The following is a 17,536-nucleotide window of genomic DNA, read 5'->3' as shown; positions in this document are numbered from 1 at the left end:
TCACACAAGGTAGCAAAGCAGATTACAACAAAAGCAACAAAAACAGTTAAAAACAATTAAAACCAGTTATAGTTACAGTTACACAGCACAACTGCAGACCAGGTGGAAGACCGAACTAATTTGCTTCAAACGCTAGATGGAACAGCTGAGTTTTTAAGCGGGATTTAAACGATTGAATGGAATCTGACATGCGGACATCGATAGGAAGATATTCCAGAGTTTGGGTGCGGCCATTGCAAAAGCTCGGTCCCCTCTGGTCTTTCGTCGCGGCCTTTGTTGCACTAAGAGCAGTTGGTTAGAGGATCTGAGCGCTCTCTTGGCGGCTATACGCGTCGAGAAGGTCTGTTAGGAAACTGGGCGCCAGGTTATTTAAAATTTTAAAAGTACACAAAAGGATTTTAAAAATGAGAGAGAGAATTGGAGGCCCATGTACAGAGAATTGCAATAGTCTAGTCTCGAAGTAATGAAGGCATGGATAAGCTTTTCAAGGTCTTTATGTGGAATATAGGGCTTTGCCTTGGAGATTTGATGTAAAAACTCATTTTCACAACTGAGGCAACTTGTTGGTCTAACTTGAGTGAGCTGTCCAGGACCACTCCAAGATTTCTAACGGTATAAGAGAGATGGCTGGCATAGGACCCCAGTGTATTAGTTAGCTGGTCCAGGGGAATGGGACTGTCAAAAACAATAATTTCTGTTTTAATTTCATTTAGAGTTAGAGAGTTTTGTAATAGCCAATCTTTTACTTCCCGCAGACAATTGAACAAAGGCACTAATGAGGACTGGACATCCTGATTCAGGGGGAAGTAGATTTGGATGTCGTCAGCATAGTAGTGAAACGAGATATTATGCTTTTTGAAAATGAGTCCCAAAGGCAGCATGTATAAAGAAAATAACGTAGGATAGATGAACGGATATTATTTCCACACAGAACAAAGGCTGTGTCGGTCAACAATATTTTGAAGTTATTTATGGTTTTGTACATATAAATTCTATTGTTTATAGGAATGGTGAATTTAATGTATTATAAAATTACAATTACCACATTAGGTTTGAAGCTGCTTAGCTCAGTAGGGTAATTGGGGGACTTCAAAGCAGAAGGTTGCTTTGTTTATCCATACCTACTGTAAAATTTATCTTACTAGAAATTCTAACCAGGCATCCAGGCAATGTTGAACACATTACTTGAATCAATGTCACAGTAATGCCCGAGACATCGGTTCAACTTTCATTTTAGAGCCTCGACTCGACGGCAAGAAAAAAAACAACAACTAATGGTTTTCTGGGCAGTAGAGATGTTTACACGTCCAGCAAATATGCAGCAATATTCTTAAATATGTTTAATAATGACAAATGTGACTCAGATATTCACCCCTTACATTTGGCTGTCGAGCTGCTAAATCATTATTTGTTCTAAGCAGGTGGAGGATTTTAAAATGAACATTAAAATCACTGTACCACATGTCAGAATATTTACACTTGTCATAAATTAAAAGCGTCATTACCTGTAGCAGTCAACATATTTTTACTTTAGGTCTAACAGTTTACTTTTTCCACTAAAGAAGCATTTAGCCTTGTGAATATTTCAGACATGACTGCTGTATAATTACTGTAGCTTGACTCGCACTACGACACACATCCGCACAGCCACGCATACCCATGCACATCTACACACAAACACACACTTGTAGGCAAGGACCTGGATGTGTGTGTTCAGCTTGCTGTGGCTTACTTTGCCTACTTACGCTGGGCTGTCACAGTGCCTCATGGAGGAGGATACACCGCCCCCACAGGTCCTGCTGCACTCCCCCCAAATGGACCATGGCCCCCAGCCTCCATCCACACTCTGAGGCCAGGTACCAAACGCAACACATTCCCCCTGGTAGCACCACTGGGTGGGGAGAAGCAGAAGTATGCACAGAGTGGAAAACTTTGGTTATTACATATCTTAATAATTTCTTCAGACACATTGACCAGCTTCAAGTTAAAGAGGCCCATTCTCACTATAACATACAGCTTATTTCGTCCAATAATTAATTCTCGTGTGTCTCGTGACTCTTCTATATTTATTTAATGTTTCCATTATGGGAAGTTATTTCCAAGACAGGTGAGGCAGAGAAAGAGCTGAACTACGTTTCAGGAGTAATCATGTTAATCTGTTCAGAGTTGTGGGGGAAGAGGGGATCAGAGACTTTCCTTTGTCCCTCCAACTGTGTCAGTAGGTTAATAACCCTCTATAGAACGGTACAGTCAAGGTGAGGGCTAGGCTGAGCTGCTGCGTTCTTTATCTCTACCTCTCATTTAATTTCTGAGATGCTGTCTAAACAAGATTAGCAGTGTGGAGAAAGAGAAATGTGGAGGACCAACTGATACGGGCACAGAACCTCAGCGTTAACTGTAAGTTTATTGGTCAATTTGAACACACAGAAGAAACGCAAAGCTCCCTTCTATTGGTTAATTCCTGGCTGTCTCCCCTCCCGCTTTCCCTTCCCCCAGTCTCTACCTCTATCTCTGTCTGGTCCTGTTGGAAGGGCCTCTCTCCATTACACGCTGGGTGAGAAATGGCTGACATTCATATTCCTTTGAAGCCGTCCCCAGCAGGGGCAGACAGAGTATGCCACTGGCTCTCCTAAAGCTGCTCCAAAAGCTGTTCTAAAGCCCCCCAGGCTCTACCTGGGGCCCCCTGTGTTGTACAGGACTCTGTCCGTGGGCCCTGGTCCTCAAAGGCTCCACTGAGCTAATGGTAATTATGGGTGACAGCTCGTGACACTCTCCTATTCTTCCCTTTTACCCCTCGGACCATCCGGTGACAATGGTTGCCTTAATCCGTGTTAAAACAGTCTCCCCTAACCTGGCTGGCATCAGCACTCGGCTGATGACCTAAAGCCTGGCCTGCTTACGTCTGTGAGTTTGTGCATGTGTGTGTGGGTGTGTGGTTGCACCAAATGCATGAGTGCACACTAGTGAGGTACCACTAGCTACACACAGAGAAGAGAATAAAAGTGCTTGTTTCACATCACAGGTCACCAGGTATTAAATATAGCCGCAGTGCTGAAAGGGCAGGTTCACCCAAATTCTAATTTAAAACATATAAACTTCTAGATGTAGCTTGGTCCATCTGGCAGCCTATTTTCACTTGGAAGAAATGTGTATTCCCTGACGGTTGCTGGCTGTCGTTGGGTGAAATCGGTAACTGCAGGCCACTGAACCAAAAACCTCCTTGTGACTGCTTTGGTCATGAGCAGATTGCCGCGGTCACCCATCGTTAACTGACTCATATACAAACACTTGCTAACTAAGTGCAGAGCGTTAGTGAAACTTGAAAAGGTGCAATGCAAAGTGCATAAAATAAAAGTTGTGTTACCTCTGAAACCAGCACATTTCAAAAGGCACAACTGTGAAGGTAAACAGTGTCAGTTTCCAATTTGTATCACACTCCTGACATTTTCACAAACACTTAGAGGCTTAGGTGAGTGTGTGCAGACAAGTTGGCAACTTCCATGCAAACTACGGCTGACAACAGTAACCTGCTGGCGACCAAAGCAATCGCAAACAGGTTTTCAGTCAGACATCATGTACTTCATTGTGACCAATTTCACCCACCTACAGCAAACAGTTGCCACAACTCACTAAGCAGGCAAGCAACTCATAAGTATTTTAACTGTCAATCTCTGGTGACAGGCAACTTGTCTCCAAAGAATTACAGTCAAAATTGGATTTCCCACAATCACTCTCAGACATAGTGGCAAAGGTTTGCAAGTAACTGCAATCTATTTTATAAACACAGTCAATGTTGTAACCAATCTGAATCAGTCTGTGCTGATGAGCGCAATTCATCTGCGATGTGGCTCTTTCTAATAGAGTCCTTGACTTGACTGGTTACCAGCTGGTTGTATTCTGGTTATATTCCAATATAAAAGGGACAGCTCAGATTGAGCAATATGGAGACAAAGTTGAGATCATTTGGACATGTGCAGAGGATGGATAGTGGATATACTGGACAAAAATGTGGAATATGGAGCTGCCAGGCACGAGGAAAAGAGGAAGACCTCAGAGGACACTCATGGATGTAGTGAAGTGAAGGAGGACATGCAGAAGTTTAGTATGCTAGAGGAGGATTCCAGAGATAGAAGCAGATTGTCCACTGTGGTGATCCCAAAAAAGGAGTATGTGAAAACCAAAAGAAGATAAGAGTCAAGTTGCCTAGTGCAGGCCATTTGTATTTAAATAACTATCCCACAGTAACTATCACTATTTCAGGAGGGATTTCTGAATTTCTGAACTTTCATATCAATGAGCTTCTGGCTATACTGAAAATGCAAGTAGTTAATGTGAATTTCTCTTTAGTTTCAAATTTCTGTGCATGTAGATGGCAAAAGATTTGCAAGAGACCGTAACACATTTATGGCTTCCTTCACTCTTTCTGAAATGGAGGAATTTTAGACCACTCTTCTTTGCAGAATTGTTTTAATTCGGCTACACTGAAGGGTTTTCAAGCATAAATGACCTGCTACAGGTTAAACCAAAGCATCTCAATTTAATTTGAGACCAGACTTTGGTTAGGCCATTGTAAAACCTGTAGTTCTCTTGTTCTGGATTCATCTTTGACCTACTAGATGAGGATTTTTGGAGTATTATGCTTTGTCCATTTGTGGATAATGCTTCTCATCATGGTTCACTGGACTCCCAAAGCCTTAGAAATGGCTTTGCAATCCATCCCAGAGTGATAGATGTTAATAATTTTCTCTCTTTATTCAGACAGGTTCAATTTAGGTGATTTCTTGATTCATTGGGTTTGGCAGTAATCACAACTAGGTGTGTCTAGTGAAACTGAGCTCAGATTTCCACAAAATGTGGTGAATCGCAGTTAATTAATGATTGAACAAGTTTGGGCAATTACTTTTTCACACAGGGTTGGAGGGTTTTTTTTTTTTATCTCTTTTTCTTTCCTGTTAATAAATGAGATCATTTAAAAATAGCATTTTTGTATTTATTTGAGTCATCATCTTCTAATATTAAAAATTGTGTATCTGGAAAAAAACTTTAACCTTTAAATGTCTGAGAAACACTAGATGACTTACCCCTTTTTCAATGTTGCCTGTCTGGCACAGGGTCCCCTCTGCAGCAGGAATACTGTTAGTTACACAACGGTTGCTTTTGCTAAGGCACCAGAGCTCTCTACACACTTCCTAGGAAAGAAGGCAAAAGCAAGTTGGTCAGAATAAATCAATTCAGCAAGCTGGGGGTGGATTTGTTAAATAAGGCTAAAAATGATTTATCAGTGGCCTTTTACTGGTTTTCCCTTTTAGTATTTTTTGTGCAGTCTGACAGCTGTGAGAACAACAAAAAAGAATGGCATGGAAATGTGTCTATAAATCCATACAATTCCAGATCAAATCAGAGGATCAGAGATGATGAGACCACATCAAGACTGCTATCTTCAAGAGCCCATATGCTTTGGATCATAGTGTATTTTGAGCAACATGCTAAGGGTCACTGCGTGTTTTTAATGCTCTCTTATGAGAAATGAAGAGTCAGCTAGATCAACACCATGACTAACGTTTGCTCATGTTCATCTCAGGACCACATGGGACCGTGACATCAGTTCAAGAAATCCAACTTTGGCTTCTTAGGGGAAATAAAGAGTGAGCAATAGGCCTCCCAAGTCTTAGATAAAGATGGCTTGTAGCCTAACAAATATCCTTAGTATTACTGATTTGTCTGCGTAAACATCATCACTCTTCAGTACAGAACGGAGAAACCATTTAGATTATTGAAAGAGAAGAAATACACTGTTAAGTTGCCCCCAAATAAATAACTGGATAAAGTGAGCACATGATGTGCTGCACAACCAAGACTGGATTTCCTGTTTAAGTAAACTGGGAAGTCTTAACTTCAAAGGTTTTTATAACACAACTGAGTAGAGCAGAAGAGCAAGCTCATGAAAAAGAATAACGAGCCAACACGTAGATTCTGAGCCCAAAGGTCAGTAAATATCCCACAGCTCTTCAGCTCCTTGAGCCTATCCAGATTCAATAATGCAGCTAACTGCCAGTCTCTGGTTGCACCGACTCCCCTATGCCAGCTGGTTTTAATATGCCACCCCTACTGCTCCAGTCACTATCTCAGCCATGGTAAAAGGTCACTGACCGGGCCTCAACAAACATGGATGCGGGGCTGATAGATTTATGTCAAACGAGAACAAGCGGTCAGAGACACTCAGTAAGAGCCCCACTAATATCAAAAGATTGTTTGTTTTTCATATGTTTCATAAATTTTATGACAACCCTTGGTTCAAGGATTTTTATAATCTATAAATTAAGCCTAACCCCCTGAAGGCATTGTGGTCCTTAACCCTGGGAGGCATATAGACATATATATATATATATATATATATATATATATATATTGTGAACTGTTGAAGTACAGTGATTTTGTATATACAACTCCCTTCTTAGATTGTCTGAAGTGACTTCATCTTGTCCATGTTTCCAGATTTGTAAATAGGATAGAATTAAAGTGGTTGTATACAGTAATATAATGATATACCATTCAAACAATTCAAAACAAACATCAACCTCCAAAATAATCACAAGTTTTAATCTTACCTCTCCAAAACTGTGTGAGAAAAACCAGACAAGTTTAAGCATCATAAAGAATTTTTTTTTTACAGGCATGCTAGACTACCTGGAGACAGCAACATTTTGAGCATGGTCACATGCTACCAACAACAATGTACATACAATAGCTTAGCTTTGCGTAGCAAAAAAATCTTGAGATAACAAAAGACCTTGAAATTTGTCTCTTGGTACAAATATCAATGAATATCTGAGGTTTTTTTAAGATATTTCAAACTGGACCATGGTGGTTTCCCCAGACAACTATCAGTGCCATCCTTACAGCCGTGTAGCTAAAATGATTTAAAATAGTTTGGGACTGTTGGTTTTTGATATTGCTGGTCATAGAAAATGTTATGCCTTTTAAACCTAAGCAAGTTTGTTGAAGCAGGCGCCAGGTCACAAGAAGGAAGCCAAACATATCGCTTGGGTAAAATCCCAAATAGTATGTCGTGGAAACGTTTGGTACATTCTGGGTAAGAATTGGCTTAAGAAACCAGATTCTTCCATTTATTAAAGCTTTGATCTTTTTCTGTGGTTACATCCATCCTCTCACTGAGGGCATCGATTTCAAAGTATGAAATAAATCTGATCGTCAGACGAAAAACTCCAATCGAGCTCTGATAAATCAGCGCCGGAATTCCACCCTTTCATAAATGGGTGTCTTTCTTGGCAATCTAAAACCACAATTATGAGCTTAGGAGCCAAAATAACTGAGCGTTGATTTGGGCCTTGTTGTAATCTTCTGTCAGATATTTCTTTCAATGAAAAGAAATAACTCTGTGATCTCAACTAATCTGTCCTCTCTTCCATCATGTGCCCAATTTTCTATGTGATGCAGAGCAATATTACATTACTGTCCATTAGATATCAGAGGAATCTTTCAGCTGCTCATTTAAATGTGTGGTTGGTTCTTGTCTTTCACTGCCTGTGTCGCCTTGATATTAATAAAAGTATTGTCTTCCTCTTCACCCCCATCCATCCATCTTCATCCGCTTTATCCGAGGCCGGGTCGCGGGGGCAGCAGCCTAACCAAAGAGGCCCAGACCTCCCTCTCCCCAGCCACCTCCTCCAGCTTATCCGGGGGAATACCCCAGGCCAGCTGAGAGATATAATCTCTCCAGCGTGTCCTGGGTCTGCCCCAGGGCCTCCTCCCGGTGGGACATGCCTGGAACACCTCACCCAGGAGGCGCCCAGGGGGCATCCTTGTCAGATGCCCGAACCACCTCAGCTGGCTCCTTTCGATGTGGAGCAGCAGCGGCTCTACTCTGAGCCCCTCCCGGATGGCCGAACTTCTCACCCTATCTCTAAGGGAGAGGCCAGCCACCCTTCGGAGGAAGCTCATTTCTGCCGCTTGTATCCGCGATCTCGTTCTTTCGGTCACTACCCACAGCTCGTGGCCATAGGTGAGGGTAGGGACGTAGATCGACCGGTAAATTGAGAGCTTCGCTTTTACACTCAGCTCCCTCTTCACCACGACGGACCAGTGCAGCGTCCGCATTACTGCAGCTGCAGCTGCAGCAGCCCCAATCCGTCTGTCGATCTCCGGCTCCCTTCTCCCATCACTCGCGAACAAGACCCCGAGATACTTGAACTCCTCCACTTGGGGCAGGAACTCATCCCCGACCCGGAGTGGGCACTCCACCCTTTTCCAGCTGAGAACCATGGCCTCAGATTTGGAGGTGCTGATCCTCATTCCTGCTGCTTCACACTCGGCTGCGAACCGTTCCAGTGTGAGCAGGAGGCCATCACCCGATGAAGCCAACAGAACCACATCATCCGCAAAAATCAGAGATGAGATTCTGAGGCCACCAAAGCGAAAGCCCTCCGCCACTTGGCTGCGCCTAGAAATCCTGTCCATAACCTCTTCACCCCCTTTTAATCTAAATGAGGAAATAATGAAAAAACGAGTTTTTCTCTTACTTTTTTTTTTTTAACTTAACACTTAAGGTTAACCACACTCAAAGGCATGGTAAGACACAATATGGTTAGTAAACTGGGATGATGAAGTACATTTGTACATTTTCACACACTCATTTAACCCTCTGCAGGAGTTTCCTCAGGACCTTGGACTAAATCAGTCTGTTTTTACCACAGGGAGCAGGGTTTAAATGAAGTTCTGTGTTCCATTCTATTTATCTATTTTCCAGTTTCAGTGCCCAGGTTGGAAAGCTGTAAACCACAATCAGAGGCAGCAGTACTGAAAACCCACCCATGCTAACTGTTGTTGCAGTTGTCTGTCATTTGCTTTACATAGCGCAATCTTTGCTGCAAACTCTTCTGCATTACAACCACCTAATGCACTGGAGTCCGGAGTATGTCAGTGGACTCATTTGGTCCAATGAAAATGACCAACCATCTCAAACAACCTTTTTATTTCCTTGTGAAAGTGTAATTTGGTTACTTGGTAGTTTCAGTGTCCAGATAAATTAGATAGTTATTAAAAATAAGAGAGTGTGTAGGGATATATTGCATGTTTTTTTATATTGCAGTTAAAAGAAATCAAAATGTCAAGAAAACCAATAAGTGCTAAAGAGATTGGCATTTCTGCATTTACTTTTCAGACAGCTCAGCCCTTTCCAGATGGGGATATAATATGGGGGCTATAAGGTCAGATAACAAATGTGCAGTACAATTCTACAGACCTGATGGAAAGTTATTGACATCACAGGTCCATTTTGACAAATCGCCAACATGGAAAGACATGTTACAGTAGATACTAGCACTTCCTGTTCGCACTGTAGCCACATAAAAGTTTTTAACAATGATAATTACACAACATTAAATTCTGAAGGACTTTTTTCTTAGTTATCTTTAATTACTTGTTCTACAAATTTTATAACTTTCTCGTTCTACAAAATCTTTAACTTTAAGTGATCCCTTAAGAGTCTAAAATCTGAAGATGCTCAGGTTTGCTATGACAGAGCAGTCATGTACTGTTAGTTACACAACATTTGCTTTTGCTAAGGCACATCCTAGGAAAGAAGGTAAAAGCAAGTTGGTCAGAATAAATTAATTCAGCAGGCTGAGGGTGGATTTGTTAAATAGAGGCAAAAATGATTTATCAGTTGCTCTTTGCTGCTTTTTCTTTGAGTGTTTTTCTTGGTGTTGTCTAACAGCTGTGAGAACAAGAGAAAAGAAGGCAAATGACATGAAAATGTGTCTATAAATCTACACAATTCCAGATCAAATCAGAGGATCAGAGCTGACGAGACAACAATGAGACTGCAAGCTTTAAGACCCCATATGCTTTGCATCATAGTGTGAAGATGCTCAGGTTTACTATGACAGAGCAATTTTAATGATTCCAATGATTATATTCATTCTTAATGGACACTGAAGATCACACCAATATATGCATAATATTTCTATGTACAATACTAAGCAAAACGTCTTGAGTCACCCATCTTTATTTCTTCTGTTTCTTTTTTCCTCTTTCTTTGTTTCCCTTCTTTATTTCTTCTATTTTCCTTCCAGGGAGCCGACTGGCTTGTAATATTTTTTAAAAAGGTCTTGAGCAATAATTCTTCAGTTGTCTTCCAGTGTCCTTTTTTTTCTTCATTTAGACATTGGTTGCTTTTTCACTCATTTTTTAATCATTCAAGCATAAACAGCCTCCTGATTCAAGGGATGAACAGTTGCTATGTCTACACATAACAGAAAACTTAGGAGAGAGATACAGCAGTCTGCTGCTGTGTTAAAACCCGATGGAGGCTCTGTCATGGTCTGGGTGTACATTTCAGGGAATTATGTTTATTATTTCTTGTCAACATTGTTAGAATTCTAAATACAGAAAAAGGTGGTTATAGCAAATATCGACTTTCTAGCTCATTAGAATTCTACAAACTGTGTTTTTACCTTATATTACATTTCTATGTACGTTTGCACATTTAATAAATTACTGTGCCTGTTTCTAATTACTGCAAATATTCAAGGGGTTGTTTATATCCTTATTCCACTTTGAAAGTAAAGTCTAGCAATGTTTGGGTATTGTACCTACTGTGATATATATTTCACTGTGAACTCTGCGTTCCAAAACTTGCGTTTGGGAACTAGAAAATTTTATTTTAACTGCCCTAGACATAATATAGGAGAGAGATCCCATTTTCTCAGTGTAAAGAGGAAGAATCAGGAGGAGAGTAGTCTGAAAGATGCTGGTTTCTTACCCCATACTTGCACTGGCGTGAAGAGGTTCCATACTGGAAGCGACACTGCTCATCTGCATCATACACCTGCCCCGGGGCCACTGTTGGGTACAGGAAGTCTCGTTTCAGAGGTTCATTGTCCAGACACGTCCCCCGACCTGAGCTGTCAAAAAAACAAACCTACAATAGGATTGTTTCTTACACAAAGAAACCTTTCTACACTTGCATAATAGCCGAGTTAGAGATGCCAAGACCAGAACAATTAGAGTCAATCCCCTCTGAGACCTTTGCTAGTTTTCTGTGACTCCTTTAATTTTAGTACCAAACTACTGTTATAGGACGCTTTGACAAAGATCTGAAAAGTCATGTAATTAATGCTGATATTAGACATCAACGCCTCTTCATCAAATGAAGTGTTGAAGCACAAGCAGACATTTTACCCAAGGCAATAGGGTGCAGGCTGTCAGCCTAGAATGGCCAGCCCTCCCTGATTATATGGCTACGTGCTCCACTATTGTGTGTATGACTCCTTAGACTGAGCCCACCGACTGCCAATTAAATGACAGTTGAGGAAAATAAAGAAAGAAATCTGGAGTTAGATTTGGATCTTATGTCCAGACCTAGGATTGTTTAGTCTGTTTTGTCAAATAAAAATATGTACAACATGTACACCACCAAAAGCAGACACACACACGTACACACACACTGCAATTTTGTATTCTAGGAGTTAAAACAATGAAAATACTTTTACCAGCACAGACACTTGCTGCCATGAGGTTATAAAAGATTTTTTTTTTATGAAAGACTACATCCACTGGTCTTCCCTGAGTCAGAGGATTATCTCGAGGCAAAGTATTACCATGACTGTTTACTATAAGATAAGATAAGATAAGATAAGATAAGATAAGATAACCTTTATTAGTCCCACACGTGGGAAATTTGTTTTGTCACAGCAGGAAGTGGACAGTGCAAAAGTTATGAGGCAAAAATTAGAATACAATAAGAATAAATACAGTACACAACTGTACAGAATAGAATAAAATAAAATACTATATACAGTAGAATAAAATAAAATAAATATACAATAAGATAAAAATAGAATACAAATACAAATACTATATACAACTGAGTAAAAATACAACGATGACAGAAAGGATTATTGCACTTGGTATTATTGCATATGTATGGATGTGTGTGCTTGATCAGTTAAAGTCTTTATTATGGAGTCTGACAGCAGTGGGGAGGAAAGACCTGCGAAATCTCTCCGTCCCACACCGTGGGTGCCGCAGTCTCCCACATAAGAACTATGTGTTCCTTCCAGATGTGGCAGCTGTAGCATGCAATGGAATGCTTCTCATCCCTTTAAAGGCAAAGTGGGCTTGGTGACAACAACATTGTAAGTGCTACACATTATGACTGATCAAACTACAACTTGGGCCCAGAATGAAAATGAGGGGAAGAGTCAACAATAATATTAAGATAAATTAAATACCCGGATATGATTAGCACAACACAAAATTTGGTAATTTGGTTTTCAAGATTAAATCTCTCCAGTTATTTTTGTAGACAGCATTTTGACTGACGTATAAATTTATGTAAAAATCATCATAAAAATTCATTTAATTGACTTTCACATTGTAACTACCTGTCTAAACTCACAGACTCCTGGTGCTTGAACAAGAATGCATAAACAAAATATATTATATATAATCTTTGTTTACATACCAAATAGAACTTATTGTGTATGTTTTATTTTCAGCGCTGAAGACCAAGAAGAGCAAGTCATCCTTCTTTTCTCTAATCTTTTCTATCTTTTCTAATCTCTTCCGTTTCTTGCATTTTTAATGCTCTATTCTCTGTTACTGAAAGGAATAATGTTTTTTCTTTACTCTTGTCCCTCGGAGGACCCTCTCATCACAGGCAGAGGCAGAAAAGCCAGACTATGAGGCCCCCAGACACCCTGTGTACTAAGGGCAAGCCTCAGTATTTATTAGTTTGGAGAGAGACAAAATAGTCAAAGTTTAAACATAGAGACTATTATTTGACATCGTCGCAAAGGCTTCCTGTCCAGTGGATTTAGCCAAATTCATTATGCTGAGCGGAAACGTCTTCTAGCAAGCAGGAACTTCAGCTATCCCTGTACTCTGGGACTAGTCATTCACGAAGATATTAAGCCTGCTGAGTGCATCCAATAAGTTGTGAGGCAGCAGTATGTTTAAATCAGTATAACCTAACAATTATTAACAAAAGGTACACGTTTAATATGAAATTCATTGCAGTATGTGGTCTCGGAGAGTTTAATGAAGCCAAACTGCTTTCCTTTTAACATTTAGAACAAACTGGCACGCAAACTCTGGAGAATAAACTATGACTGAACTGTGAGCGCATTCATAAACCATTCGTAAAAAACCCAAACAAAGCACCACATATTGCTCGAGCAAGATGGTGAATCTAGGCCAATACCACAGCCAAAGTTGTTTACTTGGCAGGGAGATGCATGTGCAATATCCAAAATTCTGATTGAGGGGGAGAAAGGGAGGATAATTTGAGTTTACAGACAAAACACTTTTGTAAAAGCAAAAGGCAATAAAACTAAAACCTAAAACGCAGATCGATACAAATATGCATATAATATAAGTTAAGCAATAGTCTATTCTGCTCAAAGGTGAAGTAAAAAAAAGCTTTGTCTCTTTTGGGTACTTCTTTTTTTTTTTTTTTTTTTTTAAATAGTGATTCTCGGATACACGAGCCAGAAATCGTTAGGAACCCGGCAGCGCAGAGTAGAAGCAGCTCTTTGTGTCCCATTTGGAAGCTGGCATTTAATACTGTCATCTCTGTCACAAGTGCTGTTCACTACCCTCCTCTAACAGCTTTCAGCCGGAAACATCATCTGACAACCACAGCAGCTATTATCCGCTTTCTTGGAGGGCCTCGCTAACTAAACATGAATACACAAACAGAGGAACACACAGACACACCGCAGACTTGTAACCAATACTTCACCACAAGGTTGCAGTTATGAATTTGCTCTCATGGTCTTAATACTGAGAAATGAAGCTGAACTGCAGAGAAAAAAAAAGTGTGGTGTCTATGACTGCAAAGAAAAGCTGTTAGTACTGAAACATTTACGGCCCCTTTGGTTTCATTACAGGAACAGACTTAAAATGGACTTTTAATCTTCTCATGGACCTTAAATTGGAGGCTATTTCTTATTTTCTGTCAAATGTACAGTACTATGCAAAAGTCTTGAGTCACATCTCCTTTCTTCATATTTTGCTAGTAAAATGGGGAATAGGTGAAGCAATTTATTGAAAACAATTGCAAACAAAAATGAAATATAGTATTTAGGAAAAATCTAAAAGTTTATAAGTCTCTCTTGGGAGTTTGCCTGAGAGAGTGTGTTTTCTTATGAACATCTTCTGGACAGCCACCCTTCCATTAAAACCATTTCAGAAAACACTAGAGGGGTCAGATGCATCTCTTAGGTCCTGTGTCAAGTCTTTTACGTGTCAGTCAGTTACATGGACTAGACTGAAAATAAGTGAAAAAGCAGCCAGCTGGAGAATGATTGCTCAAGACAACTCACAAATGGAAGCAAAAGACAAAGAAATGACAAGTGACTCAAGACTCTTGCACGGTACTGAATACTGCAACAATAACAGATTTGCATCTGAAACATTGCTGAAATTTCAATCAACAAGGTCAGCATGTTTGTGCAATTAAGCAGCATCATAAAGACAGGATATATCCAATATGATTATCTCAAACATACAGCAATAAAGACATAAACATAAAAGACATAATTTTCTGCTTCTAAACTCTGAGGTTATTGCACTCGGCTCTGAAAATATTGGAAATATGGTATCTAACCAGATTCTTACTTTGGACGGCAATACCTTGCCATCCAGTAACACTGTGAGGAACCTTGGAGTCATTTTTGATCAGGATATGTCCTTCAATGTACATATTAAACAAATATGTAGGACTGCTTTCTTACATTTGTGCAATATCTCAAAATAAGAAATACCCTGTCACAGAGTGACGCTGAAAAACTAATTCATGCATTTATTACTTCTAGGCTTCTTCTAGGCTATATTTCTCCTATATTTGCTTCCCTTCAGTGGCTCCCTATTAAATCCAGAATTGAATTCAAAATCCTGCTCCTCACATACAAGGCCTTGAATAATCAGGCCCCATCTTATCTTAATGACCTTGTAGTACCATATCACCCCATTAGAGCACTTCGCTCTCACAGTGCAGGCTTACTTGTTGTTCCTAGAGTATTTAAGTAGTAGAATGGGAATCAGAGCCTTCAGTTTTCAGGCCCCTCTTCTGTGCAATTAGGCTTAAAACTTTCCTTTTTGCTAAAGCATACAGTTCGGGCTGGATCAGGTGACCTTGAATTCTCCCTTAGTTAAGCTGCAGTAGTGTAGGCTGCTGGGAGATTCCCATGATGCATTGAGAATTTCTTCTTCAGTCACATTTCTCACTCACTATGTGTTAATAGACCTCACTGCATTGAATCATACTTGTCTGGCTCTTATCTGTCTCTCTTCCACAGCATGTCTTTTATCCTGTCTTCCTCCCCTCTCCACAACCGGTCGCAGCAGATGGCCGCCCCTCCCTGAGCCTGGTTCTGCCGGAGGTTTCTTCCTGTTAAAAGGGAGGTTTTCCCTTCCCACTGTCGCCAGTGCTTGCTCATAGGGGGTCATATGATTGTTGGTTTTACTCTGTATGTATTATTGTAGGATCTACCTTACAATGTAAAGCGCCTTGAGATGACTGTTGTTGTGATTTGGTGTTGTGTAAATAAAACTGAATTGAATTGAGTTGAAATATACAAACCTGTTTACAAACGGCAACCAATCAAAAGAAGTATAGCTTAAAGGGAATGTAACTACAAAAGCTTTTTTCAGAGAGTACATAAACTAAAGGGCAACACCCCGGGCTAATATGAGATAAATAAGGATTACTTAAACCTGAAAAGTATCTAAAGAATAAAAATAGGGAGTTGAAAATTAGCATAACAGGCCCATTTTTCAAAAATGATCTCTATTATCTAGGGTAAACTAAAAAAAAAAAAACCATACTAATGTTTTAATGTTTTTCTGTGTTGTTATCTCAAGTCAGATGAAGCATTTAAAAAAAATCAGCATAAAAATGAATTTGCACATAAACCAAACAATAAACCAGACAGCAGAAGCACCAGATACAAAGTTTCTTAGTGTTAGAACTCAAAGGTAAAAATATACCCTGACCTCTTGCTCGCTGTCTAAGGCAGGTGACATTGCAGAGATAATGTTACCAGCTATGGACAAGGTAGTTTACAAGGTATAGACTTACTTAGGTTCAGGGAGGGGCACAGAGGGGAAAAGACAAAAGAGGAAAGAGGAGAAACGAGACACCACAAACAGACAGGACAAAACAGACTATGGGGGACAGCAAACAAAGATTAGTGGCATTGGAAGTGAAAAGAAGTCATTGAAGAAGAAATGCTCAGGGTGTTGTGAGTTCCACTGCAGTTTTAGCCAACAGAGGTATAACTAAGGGATGATTTAGCGTCACCTGTTCTAAAGGTAGTAGCTTTTAAAAAATAAATAAATAATCTTAAATGTAGAGAAGGTGTACGTCTGCTGAATCCAAACTGGTAGCTGGTTCCACAAGACAGTGGCCTGATAGTCACCACCCATTCTACTTTTGGAAAAGCTTATAACTACAATTAAGCCAGCACTCTGAGAGGAAAGTGGTCTATTGAGATAACACAATACAATAAGGTGTTTATGATGGATCCTGATTTTCTACATCTTGTACATGAGGAGAAGGATTATAAATGAATAAAATGCTGCTGTATGAATCTAAATATCCATCAGAATAAACCCTGTCGACTAATTGTTTATGGGAGTATAAGATAAAACAACATAAACAGCAAAGCAACACATCAAATTAGATTAGAAATCATTCATAACCTTTGGCCCATTTTATACTTTCCTCCATTGTTGTCAGTTTCTTTCCTGTTTCCGTGGTGGTCTTGTGCTACTAGCTCTGCACGGTCAGCACTATTCCATTTTTGCAAACAAGCACTTTGAGTTTCGCAATTTTTTTGTGCAGCAATAAAGCTACACGAGAATCTTATCACTCCCACAAATGCTACAAAGTTAAGGGGGTCCTTGACCTCATTCTATGATCATTAAAAAGGCATTAGCAGCTCCATGCTACAATAGCCGTTACTAGTATAACACAGCTGGATTTCTGACAGAAGTCTGCTGCCGGCTGAGTTGCTCTGTGCTGCTATAGGCTTAAATATGGAAAAAGAATTTGTGGAGCAAAAAAGATCATGACTGTAGTTATATTGCACTGATGTTAGACATTCAGAGTCTCTGCCATCTAATAAAAAGACAAAAGTGCCAGAAAAAAAAAAAATCAGGGATTCGCAAGCGTGAAGAGCAGTAGAATTTCAAGTAAGGCTTCAAATTGACATGCCTCCTCTAAATTATGCTGTGCAGAAATAGGTGTAGAAGTCTGTCATTGTAACGATTATCTGTTTGTTCTGTTACTCCAGATGTTTTGTCTAGCCTCTGGAAAAGAAACATTGGTGTGTCCTCTACTATGCCAGGCTGGCAAGACTCAAATATCACTGCCTCGTTTATTTATGTGCTCCAATTCTTTCTCCTTTTTTTGCCTCCTTTGGCCAATATATAAAACAGCAGAGCAGTGGTTTAAGGCAGCTGGCCTACACATCACCACCGAGAACCCACATGAGCTCTAACATCACCC

The 17,536-nt window shown here is 40.0% G+C and overlaps 1 protein-coding gene and 1 long non-coding RNA gene across 5 annotated transcripts in view; one reads left to right on the top strand and one right to left on the bottom strand.

Annotated features, from left to right (window-relative positions):
* The window catches only part of adamts6 (ADAM metallopeptidase with thrombospondin type 1 motif, 6), a 76,395-nt gene that overhangs the window by 41,386 nt on the left and 17,473 nt on the right, over positions 1–17,536 (bottom strand). For all 4 annotated transcript variants that reach the window (XM_080304126.1, XM_026173121.2, XM_026173125.2 and 1 more), the window contains 3 exons: positions 10,784–10,925; positions 5,082–5,189; positions 1,746–1,891 (listed from right to left, as the gene is read on the bottom strand). In XM_080304126.1, the coding sequence (XP_080160252.1) occupies positions 1,746–1,891; positions 5,082–5,189; positions 10,784–10,925 (396 nt within the window). The remainder of the gene's footprint in view (positions 1–1,745; positions 1,892–5,081; positions 5,190–10,783; positions 10,926–17,536) is intronic.
* On the top strand, positions 2,232–17,182 carry LOC145429967 (uncharacterized). Its single transcript, XR_013910328.1, has 3 exons — positions 2,232–2,397; positions 12,084–12,158; positions 12,522–17,182. It is a non-coding gene; the product is annotated as an uncharacterized LOC145429967 (long non-coding RNA).

This window comes from Astatotilapia calliptera, chromosome 7, assembly GCF_964374335.1.
Source record: "Astatotilapia calliptera chromosome 7, fAstCal68.1, whole genome shotgun sequence".
Taxonomy (NCBI): Eukaryota; Metazoa; Chordata; class Actinopteri; order Cichliformes; family Cichlidae; genus Astatotilapia; species Astatotilapia calliptera.
Note: the sequence above shows the minus strand (reverse complement) of the source record. Positions and strands in the feature narration are given on the sequence as shown.